The 17,322-nt window shown below is 52.8% G+C and overlaps 1 protein-coding gene across 1 annotated transcript in view; it reads left to right on the top strand.

Annotated features, from left to right (window-relative positions):
- The window catches only part of KSR2 (kinase suppressor of ras 2), an 83,631-nt gene extending 73,235 nt beyond the window's left edge, over nt 1–10,396 (top strand). Inside the window, 4 exon segments of the mRNA XM_059485219.1 lie at nt 2,618–2,751; nt 6,090–6,221; nt 8,779–8,908; nt 10,259–10,396. Of these exon segments, the coding sequence (XP_059341202.1) occupies nt 2,618–2,751; nt 6,090–6,221; nt 8,779–8,908; nt 10,259–10,396 (534 nt within the window).
- Nucleotides 10,397–17,322: the final 6,926 nt, after the last annotated feature.

The raw sequence follows: 17,322 nt of genomic DNA, 5'->3' as shown, positions 1-17,322 counted from the left end.
ATTCCTGCTGAGGAGCAGCAGATTCCCACCCTTCCCACCTTTCCCCAGCAGATATTTTGGGGGATTTGGAAGTGGTGGGTGTCAGGAAGGGAAATCCCAACACCTTGGTTGGGGTGGGCTTGGATGGAGCTGCATTTTCCGGAGGCTTTGGATTTTCTGCACAGTCGCAGCAGCTGTTTGGTTTTATCCTTTGAGTCCTGGAATGTGACGGGAGAGCTGCTCAGCTCCTTGGATCAGTGGGTGCAAGGTTATCCCGAGATCCTCAGGAGGGGGAGGAAGATTCCTCCCGGGAGCGGTGCCGGCAGAGGGAGCTGGCTTTTCACACAGCCCAGCGCACGAAGGCATTCCTGGGCCCAGAGTGTTTCCTCAGGGATCATCCCAGGGGCTGAGGTGGCAGGGCTGGAATTTGCAGTGGGATCTGCACGGAGCGAGGTGACGGATTGGGGTTTGCCCAGGGAAGTTCCTCCAGCAAAGGCTGGGCTGTGTTTGGTGATTCCATGGAGATGAACTCCATGGATGTGGGAGCAAGGTCCTGGTGCTGCTCTGGGATCCCATCACCCTCAAACAATGGGAAGGGGCTGCAGAGCATTCCCGGGGCACTGGGGCTCATCCATGCACTGCACCTGGCCAGGGAAACATTGGAATGCTGCTCCTTGCTCCACCCTGGCACTTTCTGGAGGTGACAGTGACATTTGAAAGCCGATTTTTTAAACCTCATCATTATTTCATGTGCTGGGAAATGGAGACCCCTAATTAATCCCGGTGCCTGGAACGGTCCTGGCATCCAGCCCCAAATCCTTTCCTTCCTCCAGCATCCCTTGGCAGAAGCTCTGTAGGATTTTCTCCCCATGGGGTGCAGTGAAACTCCCATATCTTGCTGGGTTGGGGTGTTTTTCTGTTTGTTTTCCCACTTTTTCCAGATGGTGGAATTTGGATTGGGCTTCTGGCTCCACATCAGCCGCCAGCTTAAAAATAAATTCATCTCGCACAGCCTGCGTGCTTAATGATGATAGATGAAAAGATGAGACTCAGGATGGATGGATCCCCATGGAATTCCAGTTAATAAATCCCCCTTTTTCCAGTGCCAGACAACCAATATTCCCTCTTAAGCAACAGTTTGCCGGCCTGTTGCCCATTGATCCTTCAGCAGCATCCTGCGGATCAAGTTTTCCCCGAGTCTGCTTAGGAGAGTGAAAAGTGGGACAGCACGAAAATCCCTGCTGAAGTTGGGATAAATGTGCTTTATCCCCCTCCCTGTTCCCAGAATGATCCCGCGGAGCTGAACATCCGCCACGCGGAGCTGCCGGCAGTCTGCTTGATTTGCCGAGGCTAAACAGGAGAGTTTGGATTTCCCACCCATGGCCTTTTTGTGCCTCATTAGCACTAATTTTAATTAACCGCCGAGCAGTTTTTTCCTGGGGGGAAGGAATTAAGGCAGGACTCCCGCGAGGCGCCCGTTTCCAGGCGGATGGGGCCGTCGGAAGCGCCGGTGGGGCTGTGGGGAGCGGTGAATTATTACCCTCCTCTGCCAGCCCCCAAAAACACAGAGGCAGAAACATCATCACCATCCATTTCCCAGCAGAGGGTTCCAGGGAAGCGGCTGCCGGGTGGGTTTGCTGCTCATTTTTCCTGTGGAATCAATTAATCAGGAAAATGAGCAGGCGCCGTGGCAGCTGGGACACCCACACCACAATCCCATCTCCTCCAGTAGCCCATCCCTTCCAGGAAGTTTCCCTTCCTTCAGGGTCCTTTGGGGAACGTGGTCCAGCCTGAATGTGCTGTGGTGGCTCATGGATCCCACGGGAATGCCACCTGGATGTGCCGTGGTGGCTCATGGATCCCATGGGAATGCCACCTGGATGTGCTGTGGTGACTCATGAATGCCACCTAGATGTGCTATGGTTGCCCATGGATCCCATAGGAATGCCACCTGGATGTGCCATGGTAGCTCATGGATCCCATGGGAATGCCACCTGGATGTGCTGTGGTGACTCATGGATCCCATGGGAATGCCACCTGGATGTGCTGTGGTGGCTCATGGATCCCATGGGAATGCCACCTGTTTGTGCTGCGGTGGCTCATGGATCCCATGGGAATGCCACCTGGATGTGCCATGGTGTCTTGTGGATCCCATAGGAATGCCACCTGGATGTGCCGTGGTGGCTCATGAATGCCACCTGGATGTGCTGTGGTGGCTCATGGATCCCATAGGAATGCCACCTGGATGTGCTGTGGTGGCTCATGGGTCCCATAGGAATGCCACCTGGATGTGCTGTGGTGACTCATGGATGCCACCTGGATGTGCCGTGTTTGCTCATGGATCCCATGGGAATGCCGCCTGGATGTGCCATGGTGTTTTGTGGATCCCACGGGAATGCCACCTGGATGTGCCGTGGTGGCTCATGGATCCCATGGGAATGCCACCTGGATGTGCTGTGGTGACTCATGAATGCCACCTAGATATGCCATGGTTGCCCATGGATCCCATAGGAATGCCACCTGTATGTGCCGTGGTGGCTCATGGTTCCCACGGGAATGCCACCACTCCAGCGTTATCCTGCCCGTTTGTGCCGCTTGTGTAACCTCAGGGTGTTTTCCTCTCTCTGTTCCACCCCAGGGAATGGGATACCTGCATGCCAAGGGCATCCTCCACAAGGATCTCAAATCCAAGAATGTCTTCTACGACAATGGGAAGGTGGTGATCACTGACTTCGGGCTCTTCAGCATCTCCGGGGTTCTCCAGGCGGGCAGGTAGGAGGGCATGGACACCCTGGAGCTCCTCCCTGTGCCCTAAAGTGGGGAACAATCCCAAAAAATCCCTCTCCAAGTGCTTCTCTGTGTCCCCAGCCTCAGCAGACAGGAGCTCAAGAGGCCTTTGAGTGTTGTGGGGCTGCTCTGTTTGAAGGGAGTTGGTTTTGATCCATAGGAAGGGACACGATGCCGTGTGTGAGCCTCTGGAATTTTGGCTCAGAGAGGCAGATTGTGCCCTTTGGACCAACCTCTTCCCATGGGATGCATCATTGCCATGGCCAAACCACCCTGCAGCCAGCCAGGAGATGCTGCTGTGGCAGCAGGGCTGGTTCATGCCTTGGCTTTTCCCTTTCCATCGTTATAAACCCCTGGCATCTGCTCCATCCCCTGCCTGGACTGAGTGATGCCATCCCTGTGCTGTCCCCACTCCAGTGACATTTTGGGAATCACAGACATCTGGCCATGGTGTCTGTGCTGGGCCTGGAGCAGGACGTGGACAATGAGAGCTAAGCTTGGGCTTTTCACAGCATTGTGACATTTTGGGGTCTTGGAGGGTTTAAATCTGGAGGTTTTGGTAAATGTTCCTTATTAAATTTCTTTTTTCGATGCTTTGGGAGGGTTTTCCAGCTGTAGGAATGGCAGGGAAAGGAGTTCCAGAAGCTGTGGAAAGGAAGAAAAGCAAAACTGGGGTGGAAAAAGGAAAGAGAAGTGGGAAAGGAAGAAGAGAGATATTTTCCATTTTCTGTTAAGTGGGGAATAAGAACATTGCTGTTTTTTCCCACCTTTCCCACTAAATCCTTTGTGTTGGATTTCCCTCTTAACCCTTTGTGTTGGGAGCAGCACAGCCCAAGCTTGGGTAGTTTTCTCCTGGTCCTTCCATCTCCATGGCAAAGATACTCAGGAGATAAAAGGCACTTTGGAAATGATGGATTTTTCCCCAATTTCCCAGTGATTATTTCAAAGGATTAAAGGAAACGGCAGTGGCCACCTCTCTCCATCCCACACTCCCATATTTTCCACTCTGCCTGGACGAATATCAACGGATTTCAGCACAAACTTGGCCAAAAACTTTGGAAAGCCAGGAAATCAGGATCTCCTGATCCAAAGTGGGATTTGCCTCTGGTTTGGCAGCTGGGCAGGGGGTTTGGGATTCAGGGGCTGCCAGGAGGAAGGGACAGCTCATTCCAGCAGGGAATGAGGATTTGGGCAAAACTGCCCAAGCTTTGGCAGGAATCTTTGCTGTGAAGGTCAGGGATGCTCCAGAGATGGAATGAGAAATGGGGTTTCTGAGGAGGTGGCTGATGTGTGGCCGCCTCTGCCCAAGATTGGGATGTCCCTTGTGAGGTCAGAATCCAGGAGATGGCCAGGAAAGCAAGGCTGGAGAGAAATGAGCAGAGTTTTGCTGGAAAAATGGAGAAAATGAGAAAATTTGTGCCCTGGGCTGCTGGCAGCAGATGTTTTCTGCTGGAGGAGAGCTGAGAGGAGAGCAGGGATCCACAGCCACCATGAATCTTGGAACAGGAAGGGTCTGCAGGTCTGATCTCTCCTTTTCAGGGTAGGCTTTTGCTGGTTTTGGTATCTCTCAGATTAAGACAGGAGATAAATCCCAATTTTGGGTCCTTAGAGGCTTGGAAAAACATCTGTTGGGAAGGAAGCAAATTTTTGGAGGTCAGGTTAAGGATGGTGACATTTCTTCAGCTGGTTTTGCTGGGGTTAAAACACCTCCTGCAGAGATTTGGTGACTTGGTGTCTCATCCTGCTGAAATCAGATTTATTCCTCCTTTACTTAAATGTCCTTGGGCTCAGTGGGGACAAGGAGGGTGGGGAGGAGCCATGGGCACACCAAAGGGGACAAGGAGGGTGGAGAGGAGCCATGGACACTCCAGAGGGAATAAGGGGGATGGAGAGGACCTATGGACACCCCAAGGGGGACAAGGAGGCTTCATCAGCATTTTCCTGGAGTAACAGTGTCCCTCCCTAGGGAAGGGGTCCCTCTGGTCACAGCCAGACCTGTGACTGGGAATGGGGATGGCTTTGCAGGCAGGGGGATCTGGATTGTGCCACTTTGGGATTATGAGCCAGCTTTGAGGTGGAACCCCATCCCTGGATGGTTTCCCATGGGATTTTGGCCCCAGGCTGACATTCAGGAGGACAGATGACCCCACAACCATCCCTTATCCCTGTTCATCCCCATCTTTGGGAGGGTTTCAGGGAGAAATTCCTGGCAGGAGCCAGCCCAAGGTGACATGGGACAGGTTTGTTCCCTCCTGCTGCTGAACCTGGGCTCAGACACATGATGGAGCTGCCTCAGGTGTCACCACCACTGATGATCCAGGGATTTTGAAGCCAGCAGTGTATCCCAGGTGCCTGCTGGAGGATGTGAAGGATGGAGGATTCACCAATGTCATCCTCAGCCGTTGGCCAAAGGATTCCAATGGATTTATCCCAAGCAGAGGGAGCCTGGGGAGGTGGAGGAAGGACAGATGAGGTGAAATGAGGGGTTGTTATGAAGCCAGGCTGCTCCCTTGGGACCTGCCACTGGAGGCTTGGACTTGGAGGGGCTGTTTTGGGGCCAAACACCTGAAAACACCAATGTCCAGGCTGTTACTTTAGGATGGGTTTGCTCAGAAGAGGCTCTTTGTGGTGCCCAGTCCAACTTCCTGCTCCAACCACGGTGGGAATTCATCCCCACTTTACCCCAGATCCTTTAAGGGGTTTTGGTGCAAAGGGCACAGAAGGAGCTCCAACAGACCCTAAATCCCCATCCCCAGCCTGGGAGAGCCAAAGTTCCCCTAAAGCACCATTCTGTGACCCAGTATTGTCCTGCTGCCTGGGCAGGGACATTTCTCAGAGCAGGGTTAATGCCTGAGTTTGCAAAGATGATGTGGGGAAAACCAGGCTTAAAAACCTCGGGAAGAGGGTGGGAAGCTGGGGATGTGGTGTGCCCTGGTGTATCCACAGCTCCAGCTCCATGTCCCAGCAGGAACCACCATCCAATTTTGTCCTGCTGCCTGGCAGGGACATTTCTCAGAGCAGGGTTAAAACCTGACTTTGCAAGGATGGTGTGGATAAAACCAGGCCTAAATCCCTGTGAAGAGGGTGGGCAGCTGGGGCTGTGGTGGTGCTGTTCTCCAGGGTACCCACGGCTCCAGCTCCATGTCCCAGCAGGAACCACCATCCAATTTTGTCCTGCTGCCTGGCAGGGACATTTCTCAGAGCAGGGTTAAAACCTGACTTTGATGTGGGTGAAACCAGGTTTAAATCCCCGTGAGGAGGGTGGGCAGCTGTGTCTCTGGTGGTTCTGTGCCCCAGTGTACCCACGGCTCCGTGTCCCACAGGAGGGAGAACAAGCTGCGCATCCAGAACGGCTGGCTGTGCCACCTGGCCCCCGAGATCATCCGGCAGCTCTCGCCCGACACCGAGGAGGACAAGCTGCCCTTCTCCAAGCACTCGGACGTCTTTGCACTGGGGTGAGTCCTGGGACAGGGATCTGGCATGCTTGGGGCAAGTGGGAGCTGCTCTGGGCTCAGGAGGGGAAGAGGACGCTCTTGGTTTGTCCCAAATCCAAGGGATGGAATTCCCATTGCTGGGCTGGATGAACCTTCCTGCTTTGAGAAATTCTGAGTGGAAGCATCCCTAAATCACCAAATCTCCCTGTTATAGACCAGGCTGGCTGGTCCAGAGCATCCCATTACCCAGAGGATGCCAGCCTGGGATGGGAGCCCAGCTCTGGGAGTCCCTGGAGAGCCCAGTTCTCTCTAAATTACCAAATCCTCCTGTTTTGCACCAGAGTGGTGCTTGGCAATGGGATCCAGAACACCCTGGGAATGCCAGCCTGGCATCATCTCTCCCCTGCACCCTCCTGGGGTGGGAACTGATGAGAAGGTGCTTGGATGATGATGGATGGGATGCCAAAGGTTGGGGACAGAGCTCTGGAGCCCCTGGACACCCCAATGTCCCCCTCCAGCCACTGCAGAGGGCTGATGGTGGTGCCAGCTTTACGTGCAGTTGCCAAAAGCCAAGAAAAATGAGAATTCCTAAGTTTTCCTCAGCAAACCAGCTCATTCCTTTTGCCCTTTTTCTGCCCACAAACCTCCCTGAGGGCACGAGCCCAATTCCACCCCGCTAAACCTTTCCCCAAACCCTTCCCTCTTTACCCAGAGGATTAATTTTCTCTCGGATACCTCGAAGGCTGTGGGATTAGGGAGCGTGGGCCTGTTATCCGAGGCAATATTCCCATCAAACCCGCAGTAATTACAGCTGGAAGGGTCTGGCTCTTTTATTTTGTGCCCTCCCTGAGGTACAACTTCAGCACAGAAATAAAGAGGTAATTAAAGGATCGTATCCAACTAAGTGAGAGTGGGTGGGGAGACGTAATTTTCCCTTTTTTTCCCTCAGTTGTGGGAAAAATGGAAAGCGTGAGTTTCCTGAAAAGATGAAAAGGTTTCCCCACGTTTTCCCTCTTTCTTGTTTCTGCTGCCCTCCATCAAGCCTGGGAGGCTCAGGGATGATCCTGAGGGGTCGCTTCCCTCCAGGGATTTGGGTATCAGGGACAGCAAGGGGAAAAGATCTTTTCAAGATGACAAAAACCCCCAGTGAGAAACTGGATTAACGCCTTGGATGTGTTAAATCCAATCTGAGGGTTCTTGGATGCTTCTCCTGAGGATTTTGTGCTGTGCCCACAGCATCTGCCCCTCTCCAAGCTCCCCATTCCTCTGCACCCACATAATTCTCCCATTATTCTTTTTTTCTTTTTTTGAGATTTCCAGCCAAACTGTGCAAAATCAGAATTCCAATTCCCAAATTCGGGGAGCTTCCCTAACCGGGAGGAATCTTTCGTTTATCAGACAGATTTTTTCCACCCTGGTGTTATTTTAACCCTGGGTTTTGATCCTTTTAGTGGTCACAAGGGAGGGAAAAGCAGGTCCAGGGAATCTGCCTTGGACAATGGGGCTGGCATTGTGGTAATCCAGGCTCATCCAGGCTCCGGGTGCCAGAAAATGATGATGCAAAACTTCCAGGCAGCAGCGGGGGCGGAAAACCACAGGGGTGCCCACCGGTGATGCCCTGGTTTTGGGATATTCCCTTGGATCTGGGATTCCTCACGGAAAAGAGGGCTTGGCTTAGCAATGAGAGCAGGAGCAGATGGCCCGGGCTTCACGTGGCCATCACCTGGTGAGGACACCTGGGATGGGTCATGGCACGGGTTTTTGGAGCTTGGAGAGCTTTTTGGAGGAGAAAAAGGGAAAAGCTGGAGTGAAAGTGAATTCTTAAGCTCGTCCCTTCCCGGAATTCTGCTGGGGGGGCAGCTGCATCCCCACCATCCTCTCTTCAGCTGCTCCATGGGCAGTGCTGCTGCCCATGTGGGACAATCCCACTTGATGGCTCTGTCTGGGCCTCCATCAGCCTCTGTCCTCCTTCCCACAGGTTGGGATCTCCCCTGGTGGGAATCAGGGCTCGCTCCAGGAAAATGGGAGAGGTGACACCTCTGTATTGAGGAGCACCTCTGGGATGAAGCATCTCCTGGATGGTTCTGGAGCAGGGAGAGAGGTTGGATGTGGTGCAGTGTCTGGACACCTCCCCATTGTCACAGGCATTTTTTATGAAAAATCTTTTCTTTAAGATTTTTTCTTCCTGAGAAGCTGAGAGGCCTCAGGAACAAAATGTAAACATTGATTATCTGCTGCTGTGGAATGCAACAAGTAGATCTTTTATTGGTCTATGTTAGTTGTTTCTAATTAATAGCCAATCACAGTCAGCTGGCTCAGACTCTCTGTCTGAGACAGAAGCTTTTGTTATCATTCTTTCCTATTCTATTCTTAGCTAGCCTTCTGAGGAAGTCCTTTCTTCTATTCTTTTAGTATAGTTTTAATATAATATATATCATAAAATAATCAATCAAGCCTTCTGAAACATGGATCAGATCCTCGTCTCTTCCCTCATCCTGAGACCCCTGTGACCACTGTCACACCCCATCCTGAGTCCCTGCTGGCTGCTCCATCTCTGATCCCCAGTGTCTCCCAACAGCACCATCTGGTACGAGCTGCACGCCCGGGAATGGCCCTTCAAGACGCAGCCAGCGGAGGCGATCATCTGGCAGGTGGGGAGAGGGATGAAGCCCAACCTCAGCCAGATCGGGATGGGCAAGGAGATCTCGGTAGGTGCTGTGGGGGTGTGCATGGACTGGGACGTGGCTGGTGGGGCTCTTGGAAAACCCTCTGGATCTGCTGATCGCACCCAGCCAGGCTTGGTCCTGCTGCTGAGCTCAGCTCAAACGTTCCTTTCGCCCCAGCCCTTCCCAAGGATGTGGGGATGGAGATGGGTGCTTGTGGGATGGACACCCCCCCTTCATCCCAGCCTTTTGTGGGGATGTGGGGATGCAAATGGGAGTCTCATGGGTTGGACACATTCCCTCCATCCCAGCCTTTCCCAAGAATCTGGTGATGGCAATGGGATCCTCGTGGGATGGAGACATCCCTTCCATCCCAGCCCTTCCCAAGAACCCAATGATGGAGATGGTCCATCCCAATCCTTAACAAGAACCCAGTAAGGGAGACAGATCCTGATGGGGTGGATATGTTCCCTCCATCCCAGCCCTTCCCAAGGAATCTGATGATGGAGATGGCTCTTCATGGGATGGACACATCCCTTCCATCCCAGCCTTTCCCAAGAATCCAGTGATGGAAATGGCTCCTTATGGGATGGACACATTTCCTCATCTCAACCTTTCACAAGGATCCAGTGGTGGAGATGGGTCCTTGTGGGCTGGGCACACCCCTGCATCCCAGCCTTTCCCAAGAATCCAGTGGTGGAGATGACTCCTCATGGGATGGACTTATCTCCTCCATCCCAGTCCTTCATGAGAATTCAGTGATGGAAATGGGATCCTCATGGGATGGAAATGTCCCCTCTATCCCAGTCCTTCCCAAGGATGTGCTGATGGAGATGGGTCCTCATGGAATGGACAAATCTCTTCCATCACAGTCCTTCCAAAGGATCCAGTGATGGAAATGGCTCCTCATGGGATGGACATATCTCCTCCATCCCAGCCCTTCATGAGAATTCAGTGATGGAAATGGGATCCTCATGGGATGAATATGTTCCCTCCATCCCAGCCCTTCCCAAGGATGTGGTGATGGAGATGGGTCCTCATGGGATGGACACATCCCTTCCATCCCAATCCTTAACAAGAATCCAATGGTGGAGATGGGTCCTCATGGGATGGACATATCTCCTCCATCCCAATCCTTAACAAGAACCCAGTAATGGAGACAGATCCTCATGGGATGGACACATCCCCTCCATGCCAGCCCTTCCCAAGGATGTGGTGATGGAAATGACTCCTCATGGGCTGGGCACATCCCTTCCATCCCAGCCGTTCCCAAGGATGTGCTGATGGAGACGGGCTCCTTTGCGGGTGGCGGTTGTGGTGGGAGTGGGCCTGGCTCAATTCCCGCTGGGAGAGGGCCTGGCTGGCTTTCCTGACACTCTCTCCCCGTGGCTCCAGGACATCCTGCTGTTCTGCTGGGCCTACGAGCAGGAGGAGAGGCCCACCTTCACCAAGCTCATGGACATGCTGGAGAAACTGCCAAAGCGCAACCGCCGCCTTTCCCACCCGGGGCACTTCTGGAAGTCGGCTGAGTAAGTCCCCATCCCTGCCCTATTCCCAGATTCCACGGACTGATCCCTTCTCCTCCCATGGCCAAATCCTGCTCTGTTCCCTTGCTTTGGCTTAGTCACATCCCTGTGCTCCAGGAAACGGCACCAGAGGGTCCCCAGTTGGGATTTTGGAGTCTGCCCTGTTGGGAACAGCAGGCAAAACGCAGAGCAATCACTTAGAAGCTCATTTTCCTCCCCGGAATTTGTCATGTTGTGACAAACAGAACCGAAATCTCTCCCGTGCGGGGGTGGCATTCACTGGGGGGGATTTTTCCTGCTCCCAGTGTGCATCCCCGGAGGCTGGGAATGGGGATGGATGGAGGGGAGGAGATGTCAGCTCAGGGAGAGAACTGAGGACATTTTTGGGGGCTTCAGGGACCGATCTTTGTGGATGGATGGATGGATGGATGGATGGATGGATGGATGGATGGATGGATGGATGGATGGAGGGGATGGAGGATGTCAGGGGGGTGGAGAATGGATGGAGGGGAGGAGATGACAGCTCAGGGAGAGAAGTGAGGACATCTTGGGGGTTTCAGGGATCACTTTTGTCCTTACAGAGTGTGGGAGATGCCCATTTCTCCTGCTGCTGATAACAAACCTGCATTTCTTCCTTACCTGGGCGGCTCCAAGAGTGTCTGGAATGTCCCCCGTGCCACTCCCTGTCCCTCGGGGCTGCCGAGAGCAGCGCAAAGCCCTCGGCCAGGTGGCCCCCAAGGCACCCGGAACGGGAGATGTTAATCAGGAGCGGAGTTAATTCCCAAGCCACGCTCCAAGCAGGCACCGGGGCGGCTCCAGAGGATGCCGGGCCCCCAGGCAGCTGCGGAATCGCTCCGCTGGCTCTGGGAATGTTTTTTCCAGTCACTGAGCCACGCTCTGCCCGCCCCGGGCTGGGGCTGCCCCGCAGCTCCCCGTTAATTACCGGCCCAATCTTTTGCTAATCAGGATGTTCCAGCTCGGCTTTGCACGGCAGCTGATCCCTTCCACAGGGACTCAGCTCTGGCTGTTGTTCCTGTTAGGTCCTGGAAGGTTCCTGTTGGGTCCTGTTAGGTCCAGGAATCCCGGCTGTGCGCAGGGATGAGCTGGATGTGGTACCCCATCCCTGCATCCAAGGGATTGGGACACAAAACCCGCGGGATCCTGGATGCACAGGGGTGGGAGTGGTACCCAAGGAGCCCTTTCCCCTCTGGATGATGCTCCAGGAACCAGGCAGGGATGGCAGGGAGGTGCAGGAGTTCAGGGTGAGAGGAATGGCGGATTTGTCTTTCCAAACGTACTCTGGGTCTGCTGGTAGATAAAACCAACTCTGGGAGATAAAAGAAACAATGGGAAGGATTCCGCTGATTGACGAACGGAAAAAGAGATTTGCCTTTAGAAATAAACTTAAGGTTTGCTGAGAAATGAAATTAGACGTTGTGAGATGAAAGAAACAATGGGGAAGAAAAAGCCCTAATTTCCATAAGAATTAAAAATTAAGAGGGAGGGTTATACCTTAGAGGGAAATCTTTGGGATCAGGAGTTCTGGAAACCTCTCAAGTACCTTAGAAATGGGGAGAGAAGGGAAATGCAGCCGGGAAATTGAGATAAAAAGGGAGAAAAAATTGGAGAGATCCCAGGGGAATGCCCCATGGCCTCTCCCTTTATTGGAATAATGCCAGAAAGGATTCCTCTGTCTCCTTTTCGGGCATAAACACCCTCTGGTGTTTGTGGATTAATTTTCCTAACGGGGGTTTCTCCCGGTGGTTTAGGGATCAGCTCCGTGGCAAAGCTCTTCCAGGAGGGATTTTTCCCAAATATCTTCCCCCCAAGCCCCCAGGTTCCCCAGGGCTGACTCTGCTCCTTGTGTCCCCTCCAGGCTGTGACGGGAGGAGTTGTGGGACGGTGCCTTCCTCCCCCAGCGGGTCTCCTCTTCCTCTCCGCTTCCCACCCTGCGCTGCGGACGAGCAGCGGGGCCGACAGCGAGCCGGGACCGGGACCGGGATCTTCTCCCTCGGCGTTTCTGCATCCCGGGAATCCTCCGGGAGCCGGAGCAGCCCTGGCTGCGGTGGGATGGGGACAGCGGGCGGCTCTCCGTGCCCAGCCGGTGGCTCTGGGGACAGAACCCCGACCCACAGGACAATGACTTCAGTTTATCCCCCCAGGGCTCCTCTGATCCCCATCCAGCGCTCACGACGATGCTCGGCTGGGGAGGGCTCGTTCTCGGCTCTCTGCGGGTTTCTTTAATTCCCTTTATTTATTTCTTTGCGGTTTTGTCATGAAAGAAGGGGGAACGTCGCTGATTCATGAGTTTGTGCCCGGATCCTGCGGGGCCAGGGAGTGCCGCTGCCATTAGCCGCTCCCCGCGGGGAAATGCATCTGTCCCGCTGCCCCCGCAGCCCCTCCGTGGGCAGCGCTGACCTTTCACAAGTGGCTTCTCTCCCTCTTACGTGTCCCCCCGCGGGTCTCCCTGCCAGCGGGACACGGCTCCGCGTTCCCGGTAATTTATCACTCTCCTCATTCCCGTTAATTTACCCCGTTAATTCATCAGCCGGCCCTGCCCCCTCCCTCTCCATCCCTTCTCCCGCTCCTTCCTTTGCTCCTCGATCCCCAAATCCGAGGTTTGGGGCTGCTCTGGTGTCACGGTGTTCACAGGGGTTTTCAGACTGGGGAAGAGACGAGGATCTGACTCCACGTTTCAGAAGGCTGATTTATTGTTTTATGATATATATTACATTAAAACTATACTAAAAGAATAGAAGAAAAGGTTTCATCAGAAGGCTGGCTAAGAATAGAATAGGAAAGAATGATAACAAAAGCTTCTGTATCGGACAGAGAGTCTGAGCCAGCTGACTGTGATTGGCCATTAATTAGAAACAACCAACATGAGACCAATCCCAGATGCACCTGTTGCATTCCACAGCAGCAGATAATCATTGTTTACATTTTGTTCCTGAGGCCTCCCAGCTTCTCAGGAGGAAAAATCCTAAGGAAAGGATTTTCCATAAAAGATGTCTGTGACACTCTGGGGCTGGGCATCAGCTGGAATTGGGATCCATCCCCTCTCCCGTGGCTCATTCCTGCAGCTGGGAATCCAGGCAGGCTCTGGTTGTACAGAGCAGCTCCCAGCCCCACTCTGGGACATCTCAGCCATGCCCAGGACCATTTCCATCATCTCCCATCAGCCAAATCCCAGAGTTTCCCCAAAAATTCTCTCTGGGAGATGCTGTTTCCACCTGAATTCCACGTGCTGGTGTTTCCCTCTCCCCCCTCTCAGCTCAGATGGGCCCTCCAGCCCCTCGGATGAGCTGTCAGATGAGAGCAAATTGCATTCCCAGGCTCTCATGCAGCATAATTGCTTGACAGGAACCATCCCAGATAATTCAATTGTAGTCTCAGTTCGCTTTAATTTGGAGCCGTGACGAGGCTTTGCAAACCCAGCCAGCCCTGCTTTGTCTGGCTGCTGCTCCAGCTCCTCCTCGCTGGTGCTGGGAGTGCTTTAGCATAAGTAAATGAACATTAGAAACTTAATTGCAGCTGGGATGAGATGGGAGTTTAATTGTGGGGGTATTAAAATCCCCATGCGTGCACGTGTGAAAATTCCAGGGTGGGCAGGAGCAGGGAGGGCTGGATCCAGCCCTGAAAGGATCTGGAGGAGTCTCCTGGTGATGTTTTTGGGATGGGAGGGAGTGCAGGGAGCTGGGATGGGTCAGGATGGCTTTAGGGGTTGAGCCCTCATTTGGGTTAATTGTTCCCTGCTCCAGCAGCAAATCAGGGGTTCCTGAGTCAGGGCTCATCCCAGCTTCTCATCCCAGCTCTTCCCTGCCTTTCACCCCAGCCCTGCCTGCAGCACCCATGGCCTGGGCTGTCCCTGCTCTCCCCAGCTGTCCCTGCTCCTTCTCAGGTGTCCCTGTCCCTCCAGGTGTCCCTGTTCTCCCCCAGGTGTCCCTGTTCCCCCCAGGTGTCCCTCTGCACACTTGTGCCACCAACTTTGCACTAAAACCTCGGGGTCTCTCTGAGCTCTCACCAATGCCTTCACCTGTGCTGCTTCCAGCCTCTGGGGGAGGCACAAAATCCCCTCCCCAGAGGTTTTGGGTACAGAGAGGTGTCACCACCCCATCCAGAGGGAGCAGGGTCCTGCTGGCTCTGTGGGTTTGGGTTCTGAGCAGGTGTGGGTGGATTCCCAGGGGAGCAGGAGGCAGGGGAAGGTGTTGGGAGGAAGAGGAAGGTGACCCCAGGGTGGTGCCCATCACTGGGGTGATGGATGTTGTGTGGTGGAAGGGACGAGGTCTCTCTTGGGGTCATGGTGGGTTTGCTCCTTGTGTCCCAAGTCCTCACTTTGGTGTCCCCTGGGGGGTCTCCCAGCTCCTGCTGGCAGATTCCTGATGGATTTTATGGCCAGGAGTGGAGGGAACAGTGAACTGAGGGGTGCTGGGTGTTGGGTGTGTTCCCCTGTGGTGTCAGGGCCTCCCTGGGCTGCAGCCTCAGCCACAGAACCATGGGATGGTTGGGTGGGAAGGACCTCAAAGCTCATCCCATCCCACCCCTGCCATGGCAGGGACACCTCCCACTGTCCCAGGGTGCTCCAAACCCCATCCAACCTGGCCTGGGACACTGCCAGGGATCCAGGGGCAGCCACAGCTGCTCTGGGAATTCCATCCCAACCCCTCCCCACCTTCCCAGGGAACAATTCCTTCCCAATATCCCATTTTAGTCTGCCTTCTTTCACTTTCAAGCCATTTCCCTCGTCCTGTCTCATTCCCCCTTGGCCACACCTTTCTCCACTGAATTTTGGGCATCTGGAAAAAACGAAATATCAGGAAGAAACTAAAAGAAACTAAATATTCCTACAGCCAACCTCTCCCTGCTCTCCAGCCTCTTCCTCCCCTCTCCCCTCGCTGTGGTGTCTCAGCCACAGGCACAGCACAATGGCATCAATTGTCCTGAATTTATCCCAAAGGAGCTCTGAGGAGTAGCTCCTTCCCTTCCATTCCAGTTGTCCAGGCTGCCACATTATTCCCATCATTCCTTCTCAATTTTAAAGTCTTCATTATTCAAAAAAACCCCACCCACCAAACCAACAAATCTTGTTGCTGCTGTTGTTGGTTGGGTTTTTCTGACTCTGCCTTTGTGAAGGATATTTTTTTTTTTCCTTTGGCCCAGTTTATAAATACCCAGCACTACATCAGGAAGGGAATGCAGGAGAAGCTCTCCACAACAGCTTTTAATGGGAGCTCTGAAGGATGAGAGGGTCCATCCCGAGCCAGGGCCATTTCCAGCCGGGCTGGGCTTAGCTGGGCTCAGCTGCCTTTGAGATGCAGGAGCTGCCCCCAGCCCCAGGGATGCTCTCACAGCCCAGGGATGCTCTCCTGGCCCAGCCCTGCTGCTCCATCCTCCCATCACCGTCACCTCTCTTCCCAGAGCTCCCTGGGATTTTTCCAAGGATTTTTCCAGCATTTTGGTGTTGTTGGGGTCACCACGTTTGGGGCTGGGCTGTGTGGACTCTCCCAGAGGTGGCCCCAAAGCTCTGTGTGCTCCTTTGCCTGCTGAAGGATACCCCCTGCTCTGGTTTTTCCTTCTATTTCCCTTTTCCCCATGAATTCCCAAATCCTCGCTGAGCCCTGACCGGGCAATTTCTGGGAATGACGAGCTCAGAGTTTGGTCCCCATGACTTTTATCCAGTCCTTGGCCGTGGCAGGAGCTGGGATGGCGCAGATTTGGGATGGGTGGAGGCACAAATGAATGTCTGGGATGTGGAGGAGCTGCTCAGCCTTTCCCAGAGCATGGAATTATGGAATGGTTTGGGTTGGAAGGGAACTCAAACCTCATGGACAGGGACATTTCCACACCCCAGGCTGCTCCAAACTCCTGGCCCTGGGCACTGCCAGGGATCCAGGGGCAGCCACAGCTGCTCTGGGCACCTGTGCCTGCCCTCACCAGGAGAAATCCCCTCCCAACACCCAGCCCAACCCCTCCCTGTGCCAATTTAGGATTCTATGGAAGAGCTGGTGCCTGGAACTCAGAGAAGGGCTCTGTGCTGAGCCCCTCTCTACCCTCCAAGTGCCCTGAGTCAAGCCCTTCCTCCTTTCTTCACCCTTTATTTATTTTAAATTATTTGAATTTCATTGAATTTCTATGAATTTATTTAAGTTTATTTGATTTTCTGTGAATTTATTTGAATTTATCTATTTTTGTTGCCAACAGAAACTCTTTGTGGGGGTGAAGCTTGGTCATCTGCGAGCGCTGCCTTTAATTTCAGGTCCCTGTAAATTCCCATATTTCATTGCCTTGTACATAAGGTATATATGGATATATATACATATCTCTATATGTATGTATATAGATATATACAGACCTCAATCTTGTACAGTTTCCAACTGAACTCGCTGGCCTGCTTCGTTTTCTCCGTGGTAGTTTGCAGAATGAGCTGATTTTCAGTTCCCCTTTTCCTCCCTCCACCCCCTTTTTTTTCTTTTTATAAATATATATATAAATATAAATATATATATATATATTTTGTTGTCGTCGTTGCAAGAAAAAAAAAAAAAAACACCTCCGGAAAAAAAGAAGCTGGTGAGAAATAAAAATATAAATCACCCCCACAAACTACTGAGAAAAACTAAAAAAAAAAAAAAAACAAAAAAAAAGGAATTTCTGAGAAAGGCATGATGGATTCTCCCCACTGTAAATTTGTACAGGAACATTTCTAACGTTTTCTACACTTGAAGAAAGTAATTTCTAATTTCCGCTGTCTGGCTGGGTGCGAATCTCTGGGACCTGCAGACCTGGATAGCCATTTGTTCCCGTGGTTTCTCGTGCAGTGTTTGGTGAGGTGACAGTGTATGAATTATTTATGCCAATAAAAAGAAAAAAAAAAAAAAGAGACGAAAAAACTAAAAAAAAACCAAAACACATTTGAAAAAACCTTGTGCTGCT

This window comes from Ammospiza nelsoni, chromosome 18 (genome assembly GCF_027579445.1).
Source record: "Ammospiza nelsoni isolate bAmmNel1 chromosome 18, bAmmNel1.pri, whole genome shotgun sequence".
Taxonomy (NCBI): domain Eukaryota; kingdom Metazoa; phylum Chordata; class Aves; order Passeriformes; family Passerellidae; genus Ammospiza; species Ammospiza nelsoni.
Note: the sequence above shows the minus strand (reverse complement) of the source record. Positions and strands in the feature narration are given on the sequence as shown.